Source organism: Chiloscyllium plagiosum, unplaced genomic scaffold (assembly GCF_037043375.1).
Source record: "Chiloscyllium plagiosum isolate Xiang-an unplaced genomic scaffold, Cpla_swu_hap1 HiC_scaffold_39, whole genome shotgun sequence".
In the NCBI taxonomy this organism is placed as follows: domain Eukaryota; kingdom Metazoa; phylum Chordata; class Chondrichthyes; order Orectolobiformes; family Hemiscylliidae; genus Chiloscyllium; species Chiloscyllium plagiosum.
Genome location: NW_028270177.1, coordinates 25,593,964 through 25,615,370, shown reverse-complemented (window position 1 = coordinate 25,615,370; position 21,407 = coordinate 25,593,964). Strand labels below are relative to the sequence as shown.

The 21,407-nt window shown below is 38.9% G+C and overlaps 1 protein-coding gene across 3 annotated transcripts in view; it reads left to right on the top strand.

The window, feature by feature from the left end:
• Positions 1-9,558: 9,558 nt before the first annotated feature.
• Positions 9,559-21,407, top strand: part of unc13c (unc-13 homolog C (C. elegans)) — a 582,280-nt gene continuing 570,431 nt past the window's right edge. For all 3 annotated transcript variants that reach the window (XM_087981434.1, XM_087981433.1, XM_087981432.1), the window contains exon 1: positions 9,559-9,647. In XM_087981434.1, the coding sequence (XP_087837560.1) occupies positions 9,626-9,647 (22 nt within the window). In that variant the 5' untranslated portion in view covers positions 9,559-9,625. The remainder of the gene's footprint in view (positions 9,648-21,407) is intronic.

The window sequence follows — 21,407 nt, the reverse complement described above, 5'->3', positions numbered from 1 at the left end:
AATTCGTGTAGATTTAAAGCAGTTGTTTTGTTGCTGCAGACTTGATGGGCCAAAGGGCCTCTTTTGTATAATTTTAAGATTCTGTGTGATGGCAGAGATGAGTCACTGAACTTTGAGTTGATGTTAGGATTCTTGTAGACACGAAATAGAAAACTGACCTTTCTCATCTATAATTATTTGATAATGTGAATGGTAAAGCCAGTAATACGTCCAGTGTCAGCTTGGAGGTGGAGATCGAAGATATGCAGACATATGTTCTTAAAGTAAAGTTTTCTCAATATTTACATATAAAAATAGAACTTTCTAAGTTTACCTGCAGCAAAGACCATGCAGTGAATAGGTGGAAGACATTTTTGTCCCTAAGTCTGCTGCAAGCATGGCTCATGACGGTCAAGCTCAGAATTTCCTTCCAGTCTCCTCCCAAGGGTTCATAACAAAGGTCACATTCAAAGAAACTACCTATGTTTTGTTTTTTTTTAAATAGAGTAGAGGAGGATAATAGGAAATGATTGGCTATGATGGGCAGTGGAATAATTCTGGAGCACAAGACTAATAGAGTCCGTTTGCTTTGTACTTTCTGATATGCAGCAGAGTCATGGATGAAATGTTGAAACTATTTAGCTGTGGAAACCTTTCTCCATCTTTCCCTCTATTAGATGAATTTAGAACATAGAACATAGAACAGTACAGCACAGAACAGGTCCTTCAGCCCACGATGTTGTGCCGACCACTGATCCTCATGTATGCATCCTCAAATTTCTGTGACCATATGCATGTCCAGGAGTCTCTTAAATGTCCCCAATGACCCTGCCTCCACAACTGCTGCTGGCAACGCATTCCATGCTCTCACAACTCTCTGTGTAAAGAACCCACCTCTGACATCCCCTCTATACTTTCCTCCAACCAGCTTAAAACTATGACCCCTCATGTTAGTCATTTCTGCCCTGGGAAATCTTCTCTGGCTATCGACTCTATCTATGCTTCTCATTATCTTGTATACCTCAATTAGGTATACATTTCATCCATGACTCTGCTGCATATCAGAAAGTACAAAGCAAACGGACTCTATTAGTCTTGTGCTCCAGAATTATTCCACTGCCCCTCTTCTCCTCCTTTTCTCCAATGAAAAATGTCCGAGCTCAGTCAACCTCTCCTCATAAGATAAGCCCTCCAGTCCAGGCAGCATCCTGGTAAACCTCCTCTGAATCCTCTCCAAAGCATCCACATCTTTCCTATAATAGGGCGACCAGAACTGGACGCAGTATTCCAAGTGCGGTCTAACCAAAGTTTTATCGAGCTGCAACAAGATCTCACGATTCTTAAACTCAATCCCCCTGTTAATGAAAGCCAAAACACCATATGCTTTCTTAACAACCCTGTCCACCTGGGTGGCCATTTTAAGGGATCTATGTACCTGCACACCAAGATCCCTCTGTTCCTCCATACTGCCAAGAATCCTATCCTTAATCCTGTACTCAGCTTTCAAATTCGACCTTCCAAAATGCATCACCTCGCATTTATCCAGGTTGAACTCCATCTGCCACCTCTCAGCCCATCTCTGCATTCTGTCAATGTCCCGCTGCAGCCTACAACAGCCCTCTATACTGTCAACGACACCTCCAACCTTTGTGTCATCTGCAAACTTGCTGACCCATCCTTCAATCCCCTCATCCAAGTCATTAAGTAAAATTACAAACAATAGAGGCCCAAGGACAGAGCCCTGTGGAACACCACTCACCACAGACTTCCAGGCAGAATATTTTCCTTCTACTACCACTCGCTGTCTTCTGTTGGCCAGCCAATTCTGTATCCAGACAGCTATGTTCCCCTGAATCCCATTCCTCCTGACCTTCTGAATGAGCCTACCATGGGGAACCTTATCAAATGCCTTGCTGAAGTAATTTCTTTCAGCTTTACCTGGTAACACACATTAATTTGTATTTTGTCTTACATATTTGCTCCATTATCTTAAATATTACAATATCATAGACAAATTCTTTCTGAGTCTTCAGGGCATCATTCTTTCTAACTAATTTCTTAAAAATTGATGTATTTTATTGCCATGTTAGCACTCTTCCAGGGACAACTTATTGCATGAAATCAAATGTACATTAAAGAAAGTTTTATAAAATATAAGAATGACAAAGTTGCACCGGACACATCAGAAAGAAACAAATTATAGAGCTATTTTACTCTGAAGTGACCACAGGCTTTCTCACACCAGTGGAAGTTGTAATTTCTCTCAGCTTGCATTTTCGATATCACAGGCACCAATCATTTACACTGTGTGTAATGCCATGTGCCAGGAACAGCTGTTTAACTTGGAGTAACAATTTCCCCATATTTATTTTTCCAGATACCATTGAGCAATAATGGAAACATGATTTTGTCTAGAACTGTCCTTTTTAGCTCTCTGGATATTATGATCTATAAAGAACTAGAAATATTCATACTTCTTCAGAACAGTTTTGAAAACAGAATGGATTGCATTGCAAGAATGTGTAGGTAGTCTAATGCGCACAATAACATCAGCCATGTATTTGCTAATTCCCCGATGATAAACTTTCTTTTATCCCAGTTGGCTATTTTCCCAAATGATTATAAACACGCAACAGCTTTGAGGACTAGTTGTTGGTTGGATATGTTTCTGTAGAAGTTATGAGGTGGAGTTGTGATCCTAAAATAATTGTCTTGCCATGGTTTCAACATTTTTTCTCCGAATACATGTTTCTAGACTTACTAAGATTTATAATTTATTTTCTCAATTCATTCTTAAAGATTGAAAGCTAGATTGATGACTACCGTTTAAGTTTACATATTTCTGCAGGTGTGGTATACAATGAGGCATAGAGTGCTGAACTAAGCACAATGAAACACATGTGTGGAATGCAAGTTGCAAAATGTTTTTTCTTTCTTAATCAGTGGATATATCTTAAAAGTTTGAATATTTCATCTTTACATGTTTTCATGTGATATCCTTATGCAGTGATGCCCACTTTGGGTTCCTCCTGGGCCATTCAGCTTTGGACCTCATTACAGCCTTGGTTGAACTATGAACAAAGAGCTGAATTCCAGAGGTGAGGTGAGAGGTCATTACCTCTTGACATCAAGGCTGCATTTGACTGATTTGGAGATGCTGGTGTTGGATTGGGGTGTGCAAAGTTAAAAATCACACAACACCAGGCTATAGTCCAACAAGTTTATTTGGAAGCACTAGCTTTCGGAGGAGCACTGCTCCTTCATCAGATGGTTGTGGAATATAAGATCGCAAGACACAGAATTTATAGCAAAAGTTTACAGTGTCGTGCAACTGAGATGATGTATTGAAAAAGACCTGGATAGTTAGTTAATTCTCTCATCTTTTAGAATGACCATATTGGTTTCAGTTCTTTCATATATGAATCCCAGAGAATGTAACTTTAAAAATGTTCTTGGATTTACATATGAAAGAACTGAAACCAACATGGTCATTCCAAAAGATGAGAGACTTAACAAACAATCCAGGTATTTTTCAATATATTGTCTCAGTTGCATCACACTGTAAACTTTTGCCATAAATTCTGTGTCTTACAATCTTATACTCCACAACTACCTGATGAAAGAGCAGCGCTCCGAAAGCTACTGCTTCCAAATAAACTTGTTGGACTATAGCCTGGTGTTGTGTGATTTTTAACTTAGCATTTGACTGAGTGTGACATCAAAGAGCCTGAGTAAACCTGGAGATCAATGGAACTCAGGGGAAATGGTCCCTACTGGTTGTAGACATATTTGACACAAAGGAAGATGGAAGTAATTGGAGATCAGTTCCCAGGACATCTCTATAGGAGTTCCTCAGGATAGTGTCCAAGGCCCAACCATCTTCAGCTGCTTCATCAATCACCTTCCCTCTATCATAAGGTTAGAAACAGAGATGTTTGCTGATGATTGCATGCTGTTCAGTACCATCTGCAATTCCTCTGAAACTGAAGCAGTCCATGTCCAAATGCAACAAGATCTGAACAATATCCAGGCTTGGGCAGAAAGATGGAAAATAACATTCACAACACACAAACGGTAGGCAATGGCCATCTCCAATGAAAGAGAATCAAACCAATGCTCCATGACATTCAATGGTGACACCATCACTGAATCCTCCAATATCAATGTCCTGGAGGTTATCTTTGACCAGAAACTGAACTAGACCAGCCATATAAAATTAATGGCTACATGACTAGGCCACAGACTAGGAATTCTGCAGTGAGAAACTCACCTCCTAACTCCTCAAAGCCCGTCCACCATCTGTAAGACACAGTGTGATGGAATATTCCCCACTTGCCTGGATGACTATGACAGGATTAGCAATGCCTGCATGAATGAATAAAATAAAACTTGTGAAAGAAAGGTACGTAGTTCTAAAGAATCTTTTATACATTAGGAATAATAATTACTTATATGAACTGCAAACTTCGGCCAATCTGAAATATTGGTATGTTCTTAATTAAACGTTTATTTTAAACATTTGAAATCCTTTTCTAGTTTCATCATATGTTCTTTTTTCTCATTGCCTGAACTGTAGTCAAACTTAGCCACTGTCAGCTGTGACATGAAATGGGTCAAATGCTCTACTTTGTTCTCATGTCTTGTCATAATTTTGAGTTCAGGGTGGCACATGAAATGTTTTAAATACTGAACTGAAACAATTCTTGTGATTGGACCAAACAAAACTGCACTGAAAGGAAACTAAATCCAAATTAATTGCTTTGCTGTCATAAGATTTGCACAACAAAAGCCATAACAAAGACCAGATCTCACATTTTTAAAAAAGTTATAATTTGTATTATGTAGGAATAAGTCACCCTAAATTATGTGGAATGTAATGCTGCCTATGCAGTGTACACACGTTTTCAATTGATGCACTGCTGTCAATTTTCAATAGATTTGTTTATGAAGGAAAGTAAATCTTAATGCAAGCACATAGTTCATGAACCACCAATTCAGCTGGCACTAAGGACAAAGCTGTTCTCAGTCTGGAAAACTGAAGGATTTGCTTTGCGTGTTGGTGGGAGTATCATGTAATACTGTTTCCAGGGTAAAACTCCCCTCTGAATCAACAACTAGTTCTCCCTGGAAAAAGAAAAGAACTCAAGCAGATGCTGATAAGCTCTTTGTGTGCAAGTGGAGACTTCAGGGAATATGATTATACGAAGAAAAAAGAACCAAACAATTTAAAGAATAACACACTCACAAATAAAATTACATTTTTTTGTAAAGTTCAGAATGGAAAACTTAAGAGCAATATTCCAACTCATTGTGGTTAGCCTTTTTAGGAGCTTCCCAGATATAAGAATGGTACTTTATAGATGCTCTTAACTACAATAAATGCTTGAAATGCACAGTTTGTCCTCAGATCTGGTAATATGAGGACACAAATGGTGGTAAAAAATGTATTTTCAAGATTTGAATAGTACCACAATACATTGGTCTGCCTGGGGCTGCTTTATATGCCTATCCTCAAATGTAATTGAAATTCTAATGGGTAGAAAATGGAATAGAAGCATAATTTAACCAGTTCCTCATCTGATTTCCAGCTCCTGACTGTCCACTTTAAAACTGATATTGGCAGAGAGATTTACTTTTGCAGGCATTAACCACTTAATAGCAATTCAAGTTTACTGTTAACTAAGATTGATTTGGACATTGTTGTTGGCCGATGTTGGACTGGGGTGTACAAAGTTAAAAATCACACAACACCAGGTTATAGTCCAACAGGTTTATTTGGAAGCACTAGCTTTCGGAGCTCCTTCATCAGGTGGTTGTGGAGTATAACATTGTAAGACACAGAATGTATAGCCTATTTATAGGCTATACATTCTGTGTTTTACTATCTTATACAAATTGAGTGGGTGGTAGAAAGCAAAGTTTAAACAGTTCACAGTATATGAGTTGTCCTGCATTTAAACCTTTGGGAAAGTTGCAGTCCTTAAGCTCCATGTCATTTTTTTCACAATCTGATGCATTGTCAATTTGACTGTAGAGTTGATGTATGTGTAATTGTACTAAAGACAGCTAACCATTTAAATAACAGTTGTTTAAAGTTACTATGAGGAAAATAAAGGAACATTTATTTTATTTTATACTTTAAAAAATTATTTGTGATCTTTACTTAAATGTAATTGAAGTGATAAATTTTCTTCTAAACATGTACAATGGTCAATACTTTCAGGAAAGAACTGAATGGTGTTGAAGGATATTGGGGGACATGTTTAATCAGTATCTTGAATTTTTGATTACTTTTAAAAGCATAAAATTAAGGAAATGTTTCAAAAATTGGTCAACACCAAGGGTTGACGAGACAATTTTGTAGTCAGTGGAAGGAACAAGCTTACAAACAAATACTAGGGCTCATACGGTGAGGTGGTAATATCCCTATCTCAGAGCTAGAAAGTTCAAGTCCTACCTACTCCAGAAATGTGCCATAGCATCTCTGAACTGTTTGATTAAAAATGCTGACAAACCAATACTTGGCACAGTGGTGGTGTCCTCATATCTGAGCTAGAAGTCCTGGTTTCAAGACCCACCTGCTCCATAGGTCCTGAATCAGTTGATTTGAAAAGAAATTTGGACAATACAAATACATTTAAACAATCATAATAAAAGCAGAAAATGCTACAAACAAGGTCAGGTATGGAGAGAGACAAGTCGAGTTTGTGTTTAAATTGGAGCTCCTTCCTCACATTTATTTTTCGACAGGATGCCTGCTTATCTTATTTTACTAAAGCGCGCCAAAAGGAAACGTATCGATTCAAAACAATCTCCCAAGCTTTTCAGGGTTGCAGTTAACAGACCGACATAAAGCAAGGAGGCTTTTCAATGAGTGGAAATTCCCTGAGCAGGGATCTACACATCAATAATCTGAATCTTCCCACAACTGATGACAATATAAGAGTATGTGACACAGAGTGCCCCGGGGGCAGACTGTTCTGTGAGCGCCTTAGAATGAAAGGCAGGTCAATAGAAACGTGGTTAAATGTTTAGTTTTCATGAGGAATTTCTGTTTTTGCTTTAAATGCGATCATACTGGGGGAGGGGCCAAATCTTTAAAAAGTCTGCACCCAGCATCGTAGAATGGCAGAAAACCCTTTGGTTTTGTTTGAGAACTGGACGGATTTCTGCCAACATTGATTTACCATTGTGCATTTCCCAATTAAGTTCTTGTAATGCAGGCAACATTGCGATGACATCTTGTAGCCTATACTAAGTCAATAACAGTAATATTTGGAGGATATTTAAATACATCGTGGATCCCATACGGGGAAGTGGAGGTGTTGCCAAATGGGATTAATATAGTCCCGAATACCAGATCCGGGCCAAACACACACACGCCTGCATCAGTGTCAAGTGACTCTGCAGAGTAGCAACATGTGATTTTCGCAACTGAACGCACGGTCCTCTGAATCTTCAGAATGTCCATGGCTTTACATGTAAATACAAATCCCCCTTATACTGCATTCCTGAAATCCCTCTAAATAACACATTTGGTAGACACGATGCACTCATTGGCTGCACAATTGCAACACATGGTTAGGCAGCAGAGAATATATTTTGCATCATCCTTTTTTTTGGTGACTGCATTTATTAGGTTCGGAGTCCGGGAGATTGAATTTGTTCTGCATTCACGTGAGTCAAAGTTATAAGTTAATAACGTGGATTGCCACGTTAAAAATCAAGGAGAGAACCAAAATAGATATTCACCTGCAAGAGTTCCCAGGAAATCCATTCATTAAATGTTTGCCTAACCTCAGGAATTGTCTAAATGATCGTAAAACCGAAAAATTTAATCACTTTCCTTAATAAATAACCTTTCAAAACATGCCAGTCTCTGATTGCATGACAGACACTCACAAAGGAAATTTAGAATCTTCCAGATATTTCCGAATCAACCTGCTCAGAGATGCTATTCCACACCTCTGGATCAGGTGGAACTGGAACACATCTTGTTGTGGATGGGCACTACCACTGTACCACAGTCATACAGTACAAAAGAGGCTCTTCAGCCATCAGGTCTGTATTGCCAAAGCTACATTAAATGCACACTTGCTCCACTTTCCAGCACTAGTCCCAAAGGCTTGAATGTTATGACATTTGAAGTACCTCATCCGTGCATTTTTTAAAGTCCCTAATATTTCTAATCAGTCTGCTCCAGACACATTACAAAACATGCCTGGACCAGATGGAAATTGAACAAAAATTATGGACCAGACTAAACCCCCTTAAAAGATATGAAGACAGTATAGACGCTAACTTTTTCTTATTTTAAAGTGTAAGGCATTGTATTCTGGATGCAGTTCAGTTGGTCAAACTACCAGGCTTGAAACAAAACACACTTTATTCATATAATCTAATTAAAATGCAGATAAAAGAATTGGCTTAACTGCAATTTATCAAAATGCTTAACAAAATAAAATATATAAACTACTAATCAACTGTTCCAGTACAGTAATATCCTATAAATACACCGTTGACAAAGGCATATTCAGTAATTTAGATTGTCCCAGATGCAAGCCTAACAGCAGGAAAAGAACCCCAGCTTTTAGCTGTAACAAAGAGAGGAATAAGAGCTTCCACACTAGCTTCAAGACACCATTAACTGCTGAAAGCTAAGACTAAAACCCGGGTTCTATGGGAGCTTGACCTCACTCAGTCAGGCTGCATGTATTGTTGAAATTTTAAACAAAATCCTCCAAGGACTCGCAAGCTGTTTATTGGCTTTGGAGCAGATTGCTTGGTGACTCGGTCTCAATCTTTCTTCACAAAAAAAAAAGCAGGACAAAATGCACCTCTTAAAGCCGTAGTATGGTCACATTTCAGGGTCTCCTGGTCCAGACATAAGGACATTATCACCACCACATGAGGCCTAAATTTGGAGCCTTTCATACAACTCCTTTATATTAACCACGTGAAGAACACAGCTACAAATCAAACAAAGTAGAAAGAATGAAAATAAAGCAAAGAACTGCAATTGCTTGAAATGTGAAACAAAAACAGAAATTGAAGGTGAAACTCAGCCTCTAGCAACATCTGTGGAGACATAAACAGAATTAACGTATCATGGTCACGGTAGTCGAAACAACTTTTGCTTCCTCTCTCTTCACAGAAGTTGCTAGACCTGCTGAGTTTCTCCAGAAATTTCTGTTACTGTTAAAACAGATTATTACATCTAAAAGGATTCTGAAAGAAATATTTCGCCTTTAATATTGACTGCATCTATTGAGAAATCTATAATTGGGCAATGTGAGCTGTAGAAATACTTTTCCTGGTTTGCAGGGGTCCGAGAAGGAGAGGTTTTCCTATTCTGTGCCCTGCGCTGCACTCACACTGAGCTGAGAGCTTTTCTGGGACTCAGGTTCCTGACAGACACCACAGGGCTGGGGCAGACTGAGCTCCCGCCCTCCGAAGGGTCTGATTGGTCCTGGCTACAATTGGTCCGCCCTCCTCTTGCCAAGGCTGTATCCTATTGGTCTCTTCGTCTGTCTATCATCCAGCAGATCCCACCCTCTCCCCACGCACTTTTCCTTTGAAGAAACCTGCGCCCAGTGGCGCCTCTAACTCCAGCAAGAAACACAGGCGCAATTTACCCGCAACTAGAATGACACTCCTGTGTGTTAAAGGTAAATCAGCTTCAATTTAACCGTTGATTCATGTCCTCCTGAAGTGAGGTTTAATTTTATTTTGGAGGGACATGTGTTTTCAATCCATGTCAATCCATTTATTTATTTTATCAGTTAAATAAAAGGAAGCAGAGAGAGGTAAAGAACCGAGGCAAGCTGTTGATTGGGGTACCTTAGCGAGGTTTCTCTGTGGGAGTTGTTGAAACTTGTTGCATGAGAATTTTAAAAAATAATAAGCAGCAGCCCGAAGTGGGTTTTTGTCTTAATGTGAGAAATCATTTTTTATTTCGAAGTCATGAGCTGGGTTTTGCATGTTCAGCTGTGCTCTTGTGCCTGGCGCTGTCTGTGTTTCAGTCACTTTGTTTACCTCCTCCCGCAGACTGGCCTGGGACTGGGTGTGTTTTTCTTCAATTATTTAAAGGTTACTTTGGGATTTCGGGCGTGGAACGAGTATTCCACCCTAACTGATTGTTCGCTGTATCTCTGTGTGTTCAGAATGGTTCAGTGACAGTAGTGTGCTTAACCTGATGTCCCATCCCTCAGATGAAATAAGGAATTTTAGTTGCTCGCAAGATGAAGCCCAGCTTCTGCTGAAGACTGTGAGCATTCATCTCCACTTGGGTATTAGGCTGACGCTATTGCAAAGGATTGGTTGCAGTCACTCTGCCCAAGACATTCCAAATGGTTTAGTCACATCAAAGTTGGTGTATTACTTGGAATTTTGATCATTATAATATGTTGGCAGGGCTGGTATCTGTCATTGTTCTACATGTAAGTTTCCTTCTATTGACTGGCTGTCTGCCAGCCCTTCTATTCCACTTTTCCATGTACATTGATTAAGCATTCCCTCAAATGAAGTGAGGCAATTTGCCTCCACTATGGTGATGAGTTCCACATATTTACCATTACTTGGGCCAAGAAGTTCCTCTTTGGGTTTATTGGTGACTAACTTATTTATGGCCCCTAGTTTAGTTTTGGCATCTGCCCACAAAGTGATAACATCATCTTTATGTCTATCCCATCCAATTCCTTTATAATTTTAATTGCCTCTATGAGACATCAGAACGCTGCATTATACTCAAAGTATGTCTAGTACAAGATTAGCAGGAGTCCCCTGCTCTTCAATTCAGCCTCCCTAGAACTGAACACCTATGTTTTGTTTGCTTCATTTTATGACCTTGCTGACATGCATTGCAACTTTTTCAAGACTGCTGGATGTGTGTGGCTTAATCAGTTTGCTACCCTACTCAATTTAGGCACATCTTACAAGCACTATGTGATAAAAGTTTTCTTCATACTTTTCATTCTATGCAATAAAATTCTATTGCCAATTCCACACTACTCTATAAATTTGTATCTTGTACTTGTTGCGGTCGTCTTCAATATTAACTGTGTCTTTACCTCAGTACTATTCGCAAGTGCTGACATTTCACATATGATTCCCAAGATTAAATCCTTTATGTAACAGTGGTGACCTCAGCACCAATTCATGTGGAGCTCCAGTTCCTATGTTTGTTGGTCAAAGTGACTATCCTTAACCCCTATTGTGGCGTTATTGTAGATTTCAATAAGTTTTCTTTCAAATCAACCTGTTCAGACCAGTCATGATACAACTCCATAGTCATTACATCCAGAAGTGGAACTTGAATCTGGAACTTCTGCTCTAGAGCTAGAGATAAAATTGTTCTGCCATAAGGCCCTTTTCAAAATTATTGACGTGTATTATGCTATTAGTATATTATGAAGTGAACAAAGGGATAGATACTGTGCATTGGCAATAAGTAACAGGTCTAAATAATGATCAGGAATCTGTGCAGGCTTGGTGGGCTGAAGGGCCCTGTTTCTGAGCTATATTGTATTATTACATGGAGATGGTTAGCCCTAACTGGGGGTTCAATTGCACCCCTCTAAAAATGAACAGACTGAAACTGTAGAAATTGGGTGAGGAGACTCTTGTTTTATAACGTCCAGGCCTAGCTTTGTTTTCTGGGATATAACATGGTAGGAAACATTGGTTGATGCAAGGTGAAGGTGAAAAACAGAAGATCGGGAATGGTACTATCCATCATCCCTTCAGTTAGACAGCCCAGCATGATGGGCTAAATGGCTTCCTTCTTTGCTGTAACCATACTGCGATCCAAAAATTACTTCAGTCAGAAACTAAAATGCCAGTGGCTTGGTAGAGAATGACAGAAGCAAATTAAATTGGTGAGGTTTGATTATCTTTTGATATCCTTAGAGTTACAACTATTTTATCAATAGAAGAATGAAGTGGATTTATTGACATGGATTCGGTTCCTTCAAAGAGGAAACAATTTATGGCCTTAATTTTGCCACTTCATATAAGAAATATTTTGCAAGTTGGATGCTATCAGTTGATGTATTGATGAAGTTTTGGATCATCTGTTGTGATTGTAAGATGAGATTTACAAAAAGGATGTTCTGCTTAATGGTCACAATTTGTTAGATTTTGGAAAATGTATGTTCATTCCATAAATTAATATGTCAAGAGCATTAAAAATTGTAGGAAATATAGCTAAAACTCAATTTGGGGATTTCTATATTAGTACTTTTGTTTAACTGACTCAATTGTGCTCAGGTGTCTAATATAGAGAGGCTACTGACTGTAATTAGTGTTTGATTTTCAGAGGGAGAACTTATTGGATCAAATGATTCCTGCCTTTTATTGAAAAAAATGTCCTAATAAATTAAGTTCCTTCACGGAGCAAGTGAAACATACTAAAGCATTCATGACTCTCTAACAGGTTTTGAAATAGTCCTGAATGTAATGAGGATGAACCATCATTCCTAGGTCTGGCTTATTACAACAGAGACAAAATTGTAACCACAATAAGAGATTAACAGAACTCAGGAATGTCCAAAGAGACATTAATAGATGCCTTGAGTGTAGCACAAAGTATCATTACAATGAGATGAACTAGCTGGCACATAGAGACAGAACTGCCATATTATGAAGAGAATTCCATGAAGGAGGATGAAAATAATGATACATCTGAGCAAGTTGTACCGGTCACAAGGAATCTTAGTTCTGTGAAGAGTATGTTGGTTCTGGACTCTTTTTATGCAGTAATAGACAGTGCTTGCACTTTATGGGACAAATTAGTTAAAATGCTCAAATACAAACGATGAATTGTGGATGCTGGAAATCTGCAAGAAAACAATGTATAAGAGAAACTCAGCCAGTCTGGCAGTATCTGAAGTGAGAAAAAATAGATGATGCCAGACCGGCTGAGTTTCTCTATCACTTTCTGTTTTAGTTAAAATGCTTCTTTGATTCACTAAGCATTGAGGATAGATACAAGGTTACGGAATATAAATGTACCACTTGAAGCTCAGTGGTGGTACCACTTTGAGATCACCAAAGAGGTGTGTAATTCCATGTTAAGCAGCTTGAGAAAGCCATGTCATAAACACTGATGTGGGCTCCAGTGAGCTATTTATGCTGTTGAATGAACCTTCGGAAAAGGTACAAGTGAAACAATATGGAACGTGTTAAGTCATCTTTTGGAGAAGCAGTTGATTTGCAGTTTGTAGTCAAGATATTAGTGTTCACCCCTTAAAGCTGATGTTTCTAATCACTCTTCTTAGAAAGTATAAGAGGAGGTAATAAGAGTCAAGATGGTTTAAAAAATTGCAAATTGTCTTAAGGCTACATGGGCATTTTGCTTGCCCTACTATGAGTTAATTTCAGACTCATCATGGTCATGAATTCCACTGCAAATTCTTTCTGAATTGCATTTTTTTTCAAAGGAATCATGCAGTGAAATAATGCATAATATTTTAGTTAATTAACCACATTAAAATTTGACAACCGTTGTCCATAGGCATAGTATGCAAAAAAAACTTCAACTAACGATTCATTAGTTTATGAGCACAATTCCAAATAGTTTTCTGTTTGTATAGAACAGTCAGAGATGCTGCAAGCTTACTGCAATTATAATTTGCATTTTTTTTCTGCATATGTAAATGTTTTGCATGCAAGGAGGCAGGCTTTCATCAGGGTCAAGGTCTCAAAAAATTCGGAGAACACATTGAACCCTCTGAGACTGATTTCAATTCAACAGATTAAATACGAAGAAAGAGAATCAAAGAAAATGGAAAGCTCTTAGTAAGCTAATAGGTGAAGTGAGTAAGATCAAACTTATTCATCATAGAAATTGAGCTATTAAAGATCATTCTTTGTGAATAATTGGATCTTAGACTCTGTGCAACTGATAAGTAAACAAACACCTTATAATCCAAGTTGTTACAATTTGTGATATATGTCCTGAGGAGCAGAATATGGTGAATAAAAGATGAAATGTGGTAATGTGAATGATCATGAAGTGTCCTATAGAGCTTTCATATCTGCAGGTCAGTCGCCCAGAGAGCATGCTTGGGTATGCATTATAGCAGGGATCAAATGAAAGGATGAGTGCAACAATTGTGGGACATGCAACAGTGACAAGTTTCAATACTAATTGAATGTTCAGGACTAAGAATTGAATGGAAGACAGGAGAGCTTGAAAAGTGTGAGGAATGATTGGGAATATGTAATTAACTCCTGCATCAGATGTTAATCAGACATCTGAGAAATAGCTCCCACTGGTTCAACAAGGGATAGTCACAGCAGTAATCTGGGCAAACCTGAAAATGAAAGTGGAGGTCAAAGCGTCTGAGTAAATTTGAGGTTAAAGTAAAGATCAAAGCAAGGTCTCATAATAGATTTAGAAATTAGTATTGCCATGAATGAGGTATTTTATTAGCTCTCAATGAATGGGAATAAATACTGAGAAAGTCATAACTTAGATTATTCGATAGAATTTGCAATTTAATTTGAGGTTCCAGATAAAGGTTAATTAGCATTATCATATTGTTAGATTGATACTGAAATGTCTTTGCAGATTTGACTTACTGGGTGATAGTGAGACTTGTTGGGCATTTGAAAGAGTGACTAAGTAATTCTTCTGCAGCTGGAAAAATGATATTAAAAATCCTTTTTGTTCTTTTGGTTACATGCTCATGTGAATGTATGTTATGCTAAAACTATTTTCTAGCGATGGGAGGGTAATAATATTTCAGCGAGTATTGGTTCTGGAGCTGTGCACAAAGGCAGCAGGTGCAATGGTAGACGGTGAAAAGTAAACAAACACGTCTATGGCCTGCGTTTTCTTCCAGACTTTGGTATTTTATACTGAGGTCTACTTTGCTAAACATACATTGTTCAATTAAAAGCAGATCCCACACCCTTTCATTAGTAACATTAGAGGAAAACCAAAGGCATCTTTAATGCAGACTTCGCGAGTGGGGGATGGTACTGCGGAATTTGGAAAATGTATTATAAGGGTAGAATTTACAATGGGAATCAAACTTCTGGGGCTTTCAAATATATTGGTTTAGATATTAAGCAAAGCAGGGCTGTAATAACCTTAAATTAGCCATGCTGTTTTGAGAATGTTCCCATCACAGTTTTACTGGGTCAACGTCAAAAGATGAAATTAAATTGAAAGGAAAGACAGAGCAATTATGAAGTTTGATTGGTCAGTTTGAACTGATTGTGTACTTTAGACCAGATTAAATGCTAGTTTTGGTAAGTTAGAGTTGAATGACGGTAAAGTTTAAGAATACATATCAAGGGCGAATACAACATGAAAATGAGTAAATGTGGAGAAATATGTACTCGCGTTCTCATCCATAGGTGTTCCATAGAAGATGAAGCTAGTCATTTGCAAGTGTCACACACTCTAATATTCCTGATGTGTAGTCTCAGGCAAATGGTTTCATAACTCATCTGCTGGCTTAAAATAGGAAAATGTTTCCTTTTAACAAACCCTTCTTATTTGCCTTCCAAATGTACTTTACTGCCAAAACACTGACGGTCTCCTTATGTCAAAAAGTGTTCACTGTGATATGATGAATATATTTTCTATGAAATGTTGTGAGTGAGAAACAGACACCAATTGACCATGCTGGCTTGAAACAAATGCTGGGGAATAAGGATGTATTTTAATTAAATGGGTGGCTGTAAGTCATCAACTGGCCTGTTGGGTTGTAAGAAGGAAACGGCTTTGCAAAAAAATCATTACCAGTCATAATTTTTCAGGCACCTCGTAGTGTCACCTGTTGTAGCAGAGTCATACAGCATGGAAACAAAGACCTACTGATCCATGCTAACCTGTCACAAAGCTAGTCCCTTCTTTTCAAAAGCTGTACCTCAGCTCAAGAAGATTCTGTCCTTGATTTTTTTCAGAGGGGCAATAAACCGGGCTGGGCTCCAATCAGTCTGGTTTGGTACAGAGATGAAAAGGATTTTGAGAGACCTTTTGTTTATATGTAAACAGATGAGACTTCAGGCCTAAGTGGTCATGTTTTAGAAGTGACCTGTACAATGAAAGGGGAGTGGTCAGCTCTTTAGCTGAGCTGAGCAGTTTAGTTCAGTCTTGAACTGGGAAGTTCAACAGTGAGCTGTGTGGGAACTCTCTCTCTTTTCTGCCCTTCAACTTCAACCTGTAAGCATATGTTCCATTCATACTGGTTTTTAAAGGGAGTTTGCTTATTGGGACTGTTGTGTATATTTGGAACAGTCTAATTAAGTCTAGTTTGGATAGACTGAGTTCTGTAGGAGTTCTTTATTTCTGTTCTTTGTGTTTCATTGTGTAATTTTTTGAATAATTTTTTGTCTGTTTTAAAATCTGGTAGTCAACCCAGCTTAGGGTGGCACAATAGCTTAGCAGTTAGCACTGCTGCCTCACAGCGCCAGGGACCTGGGTTTGATTCCAGCCTCAGGTGACTGTGTGTGTGTGGAGTTTGCACATTCTCCCCGTGTCTGCGTGGGTTTCCTCCGGGTGCTCCGGTTCCCTCCCACAATCCAAAGATGTGCAAGTTAGGTGAATTGGTCGTGAGTTAGGTGCGTTAGTCAGGGGTAAAATATGGGGAGTGGGTCTGACTGGGTTGCTCTTCTGAGGGTCGGTGTGGTCGGGTTGGGCCGAAGGGCCTGTTTCCACATTGTAGGGAATCTAATCTAAAAAAATTAAAGGCCTGATTTACTAAAAATAGCGGCACGGTGGCTCAGTGGTTAGCACTGCTGCCTCACAGTGCCAGGGACTCGGGTTCGATTCCAGCCTCGGGTGACTGTGTATGTGGAGCTTGCACATTCTCCCTGTGTCTGCGTGGGTTTCCTCCAGGTGCTCCAAAGACGTACTGGTCAGATGAATTGGCCATGATAAATTGCCCATAGTGTCAGGTGCATTTGTCAGAGTAAATTTAGGATATGGGAATGGGTCTAAGTGGGTTACTCTTTGGAGGGTTGGTGTGGACTTGCTGGGCCAAAGGGCCTGTTTCCACACTGTAGGGAATCTAATCTAATTTAACTTACTCCGGGTGAGGTTCACTCTATACTTACCAAAACAAATCATAAAGTTATGGTCTGCGGCTGCCTGTTTAAGAATGTTTTGAGTGGTCTGGCCTAGTCCATAAAAGACCAAACATCCCAATCTGACCTTGTCCTATTAGTCAGCATTTGGCTTATACCCCCCTAAACCCTTCCTAATCATGGACCTATCCAGGTACCTTTTAAATGTTGTAATTGTACCTACCTCCGCCACTTACTCTGGCAGCTCATTCGATACATGCACCACCCTCTGTGTGAAAAGGTTGCTTCTTGTGTCCCTTTTAAAATTTTCCATCTCATCTTAAACCTATGCCCTCTAGTTTTGGACTCCCCTACCCTGGGGAGAAGATCTTGGTACTCACCCTATCCAAGCCCCTCATAATTTTATAAACCTCTATTATGTCACACCTCCGCCTCCGACACTCTGGGGAAATAGCTGCAGTCTATTGAGCTTCTTCCAATTACTCAAACCGTGTAGTTCTGGTAACATCCTTGTAAATATTTTCTGCACCGTCTCAAGTTTCACGACATCCTTCCAAAAGAAGGGCGACCAGAATTGTACACGATATTCTAAAAATGGCCTCGCCAATGTCGTGTCCAGCTGCAACATGACGTCCCAACTGCTATACTCATGCACTGACCAATAAGGCAAGTGGACCAAATGCCGCCTTCACCACTCTGTCAAATCTGAGATTCCACTTTCAAGGAAATGTGCACCTGCATCTCTAGGTCTCCTTGTTGGGCAACACTCCCCAGGGCCTGGCCATTAAGTGCATAAACCCTGCCCTTGTTTGCCTTACCAAAACACAACACCTCACATTTATCTAAATTAAGTTTCATCTGCCATTTCTCAACCTGTTGGTCCATCTGACTTCTTGTACTCTGTGATAATGTTGTTCACTGTCCACTACACCATCTATTTTGGTGTCATCTGCCAATGTACTAACCATGTCTCCTGTATCCTCATCCAAATAATTCTGTAACTTGTTCTGAAATTTAGTTTGTGAATGTATAACTCTGATTTTTAACGAAGCATATCTATTATATAAGTTTTACATTAATGGTCTTTGGTAGTAAGAACTTGAATATTTCTGTAGAAAAGGACACAGGGCTCTGTTGCATGCAGACAGGAAGAACTTATACATGCACTGTACCTACTTCACTTCCACAAATAGGTGACAGTCATCTGCTGGTTTATTTCTTGGGCAGTGCCTTGATCAATCAGAATATTTTGCCTAGTTTAAATTGTAAACAAATTTTGGCATTTAACTGTCAGAAGTCATTAACTAGTGTATTCTCCATTGCAACATCTCTACCAATCAGAGTCCACTTATCAACCAATCAGCATCCACCTCTCACACAGTATAAATGTTCGTTTTCTCCTTAAATTGACATTCTTATGAATTGCCCTGGTGAGTTGTAAGACAAAAACAAACTTCTGCAACAAATATTTTTTCAGTACTTGTATCTTAATTGTATTCAGATGGCAAGCATCAACTGCATATTCATTTGCTTCATTATAAAAAGGAATAGCTAATCTTTGATCTGCTGAAGGAAAGTGAGGTGTCAGTAAAGAATGAAAACTGATGTATGACATATTTTCAGACAGCCCCATCACCAGCATGGTGTTCTCTACTTTGAGTAGTTTGCTGCCACAATCTTCCTTTCCCTATACTGAACCTGTGGTCTGTGTTAATTGGTAAATCTCAACAGAAATGTATTTCAGGTGGCATCATAATGTAGTTTATTGCATAATTGCAGTTGAGACAGTAACCTCCCTTGTCAGGTTTAATTACTAAGGGTTTGCTTTGCTGTACAGTAGAACCTAACTGTCTCCATCTACAGATGGTGTGTACATCATCAGACTGGGTGGAGGTCAATGTGACATTAATTACTTCAGAACTATTACATTAGATAACATTGTATGGTTCATGCCATTGCAATCATTGCTTTTTTTAGAACAATACACATCGTGCAGGTAGTCACTTGTTCTACTATAGATATCATCTAATTGACTTGTTATGACACATTTGTGGAGCAGGTGGGACTTAAACCAGGACCTCCATAGCTCAGAACATTACTGCACATGCTCCTGTCACGTATCCCAGTATATTATTGGTTGATTGGATGTTCTGCGAGATGTGAACCAAAAATTGTGTGGTTTAAATGCGACTGGTTTAAAAACAAGTTATTGCTTTTCAGTGACTTCCTATACCATTTGAATTGGTACGTTTTATACTGTGGCCTGCTGAGCAGTGACAATAATAAGACAATGTGCAGCAACGTGCTTCACTTCAATGTTAATGCCATTAACTTCTGTTGTTTTTGTGAAAATAACGCAGGGTTGTTCAGCTGTGGGGAATGTACAAAGGCTTTGGCCCTAAAGCTACTTTACTCATGGTGTTTGTCTACAGTTCTTGTTCGGGTCATTTTGCTTTTTTTTAAAAAAATAGATGAATGTGTGAATGTTTTGTACATTAGGACTTACCATGTCATTTCAGGGTCACCCATATCTTACAGAATGGGTTTAATCTTAACTAAGGGTTGTCAAGGAACTTCTGTGCTGGTAGAGTTAAAAGAAAATTTGTGATTAAGGAAGTGGCCTGTATTATTTATACAGAAAGTTTTTTTTGGTTTGTTCTACTCTAAAACATTTTTGACATGAAGTAACACATTTTCATGAAGTAACACATATTCGTGTGGTTCATGTAGTACTGTAAATACTTGCATTGAGCTTTTACATAGCAACCCAGAGCCAGAGTAGGCCATTTGCCCCCTCAAGCTTGCTTTTCCACTTGAATGTTTATGGCTGGTCCTCAGTCTAATGCCATTTTCCTGCTTTCTTGCCATATCCTTTGATGTCTATTAAACCTTAAAATAATGTCTTCCTTGAATATATTCAGTGCTTTGGCTTCAGTAGCATTCTGGGGTAGAACATTCCACAGGTTCACTACCCTTTGAGTGAAGAAATTGTTGTAAGTAGTTATGTAGTGTTGTGCACAGGGGATTTTAAATAGTTCTTTGATTAAATCTGAGGGTTAACTGTCCATTTAATAGCTTGGAGCGTGGCACTGATATTTTTCATTACTTCAGGTGGGTTGCATGTTTTGCAAGTTAATGCAGGAAGTTTTTGCCTTGTGACATGCAAGTCACAGATCACATGGTAACTCTGTGGATTCTTTAAAAGATAAGTTTATTCCCTGGAAGTGTCACTGGTGATTCATTACACATACTTTTTCAATGCCAATTAGGAAATAGCAAATTGCCATCCTGAACCACCGCAGGTGTACATTCCTCTGTCAGTGATATATTGTAAGCCATTTCAGAGAGCAGTTATTTAAGAATCTGCCATATTACTGTTGGTTGGAAATCATATATATATAGATCAGACCCAAAGGTCTGGATTGGAAATGGACTTTGTGGCCTGAGGGATATTACTGAAACACGGTGCTTTTTTACAGCAGTCTTGTATTTTCATGATCATTAATGATACTAGCAGTTTATTCCTGAATAAACTGTTGATTTAAACTATTCATTTAAATCCCCAAAATCCCCCCCCCTCAACTATCATAATGGGATTGGAAGTTTTGCTTCCAGAACTTTCCGACAGGTTGCTGGCTTGCTGGTCCGGTAGCATTCCTGGGATGCCAGCATGCTAATCTAGTCCTATTTGACAGCACTTGGCCCATATCCCTTTAAACTCTTCCTATTCATATACCCATCCAAATGTCTTTTAAATGTTGTAATTGTACCAGCCTCCACCACTTCCTCTGGCAACTCATTCCATACATGCATCACCCTCTGCGTGAAAAGGTTGTCCTTTTTAAATTTTTCCACTCTCACCCGAAATCGATGTCCTCTAGTTCTGGTCTCCCCCACCCCAGTGAAAAGATCTTGTGCATTTATCCTATCCATGCCCCTCATGATTTTATAAACCTCTATAAGGTCACCCCTCAGCCTCTGACACTTCAGGGACTGTTGGCATGCTCCCTAGCAACATCCTTGTAAATCCTTTCTGAACCCTTTCAAATTTCACAACATCCTTCTGATAGGAGGGAGACCAGAATGGCATGCAATATTCCAAAAGTGGCCTAATCGATGTTCTGAACATGATCTCCCAATCCCTATACTCAGTGCACTGACCAATAAAGGAAAACATACCAAATGCCTTCACTATATTTGTTCCTTTTTTTTTTTAACTGGTTTTCCATCTGGGTACTGTGCAGAGTGAGCCAGGAGAAGGCCCACGAAGAGGAAATAAATAAAACAAAAATGTCTGCTAAGAATATGACCAGCAAATTCTGATGAATCTGTAAGTGCAACCAAATATGTATGCAATGAGAACTGTGATTATGTATGGAATGAGGAAT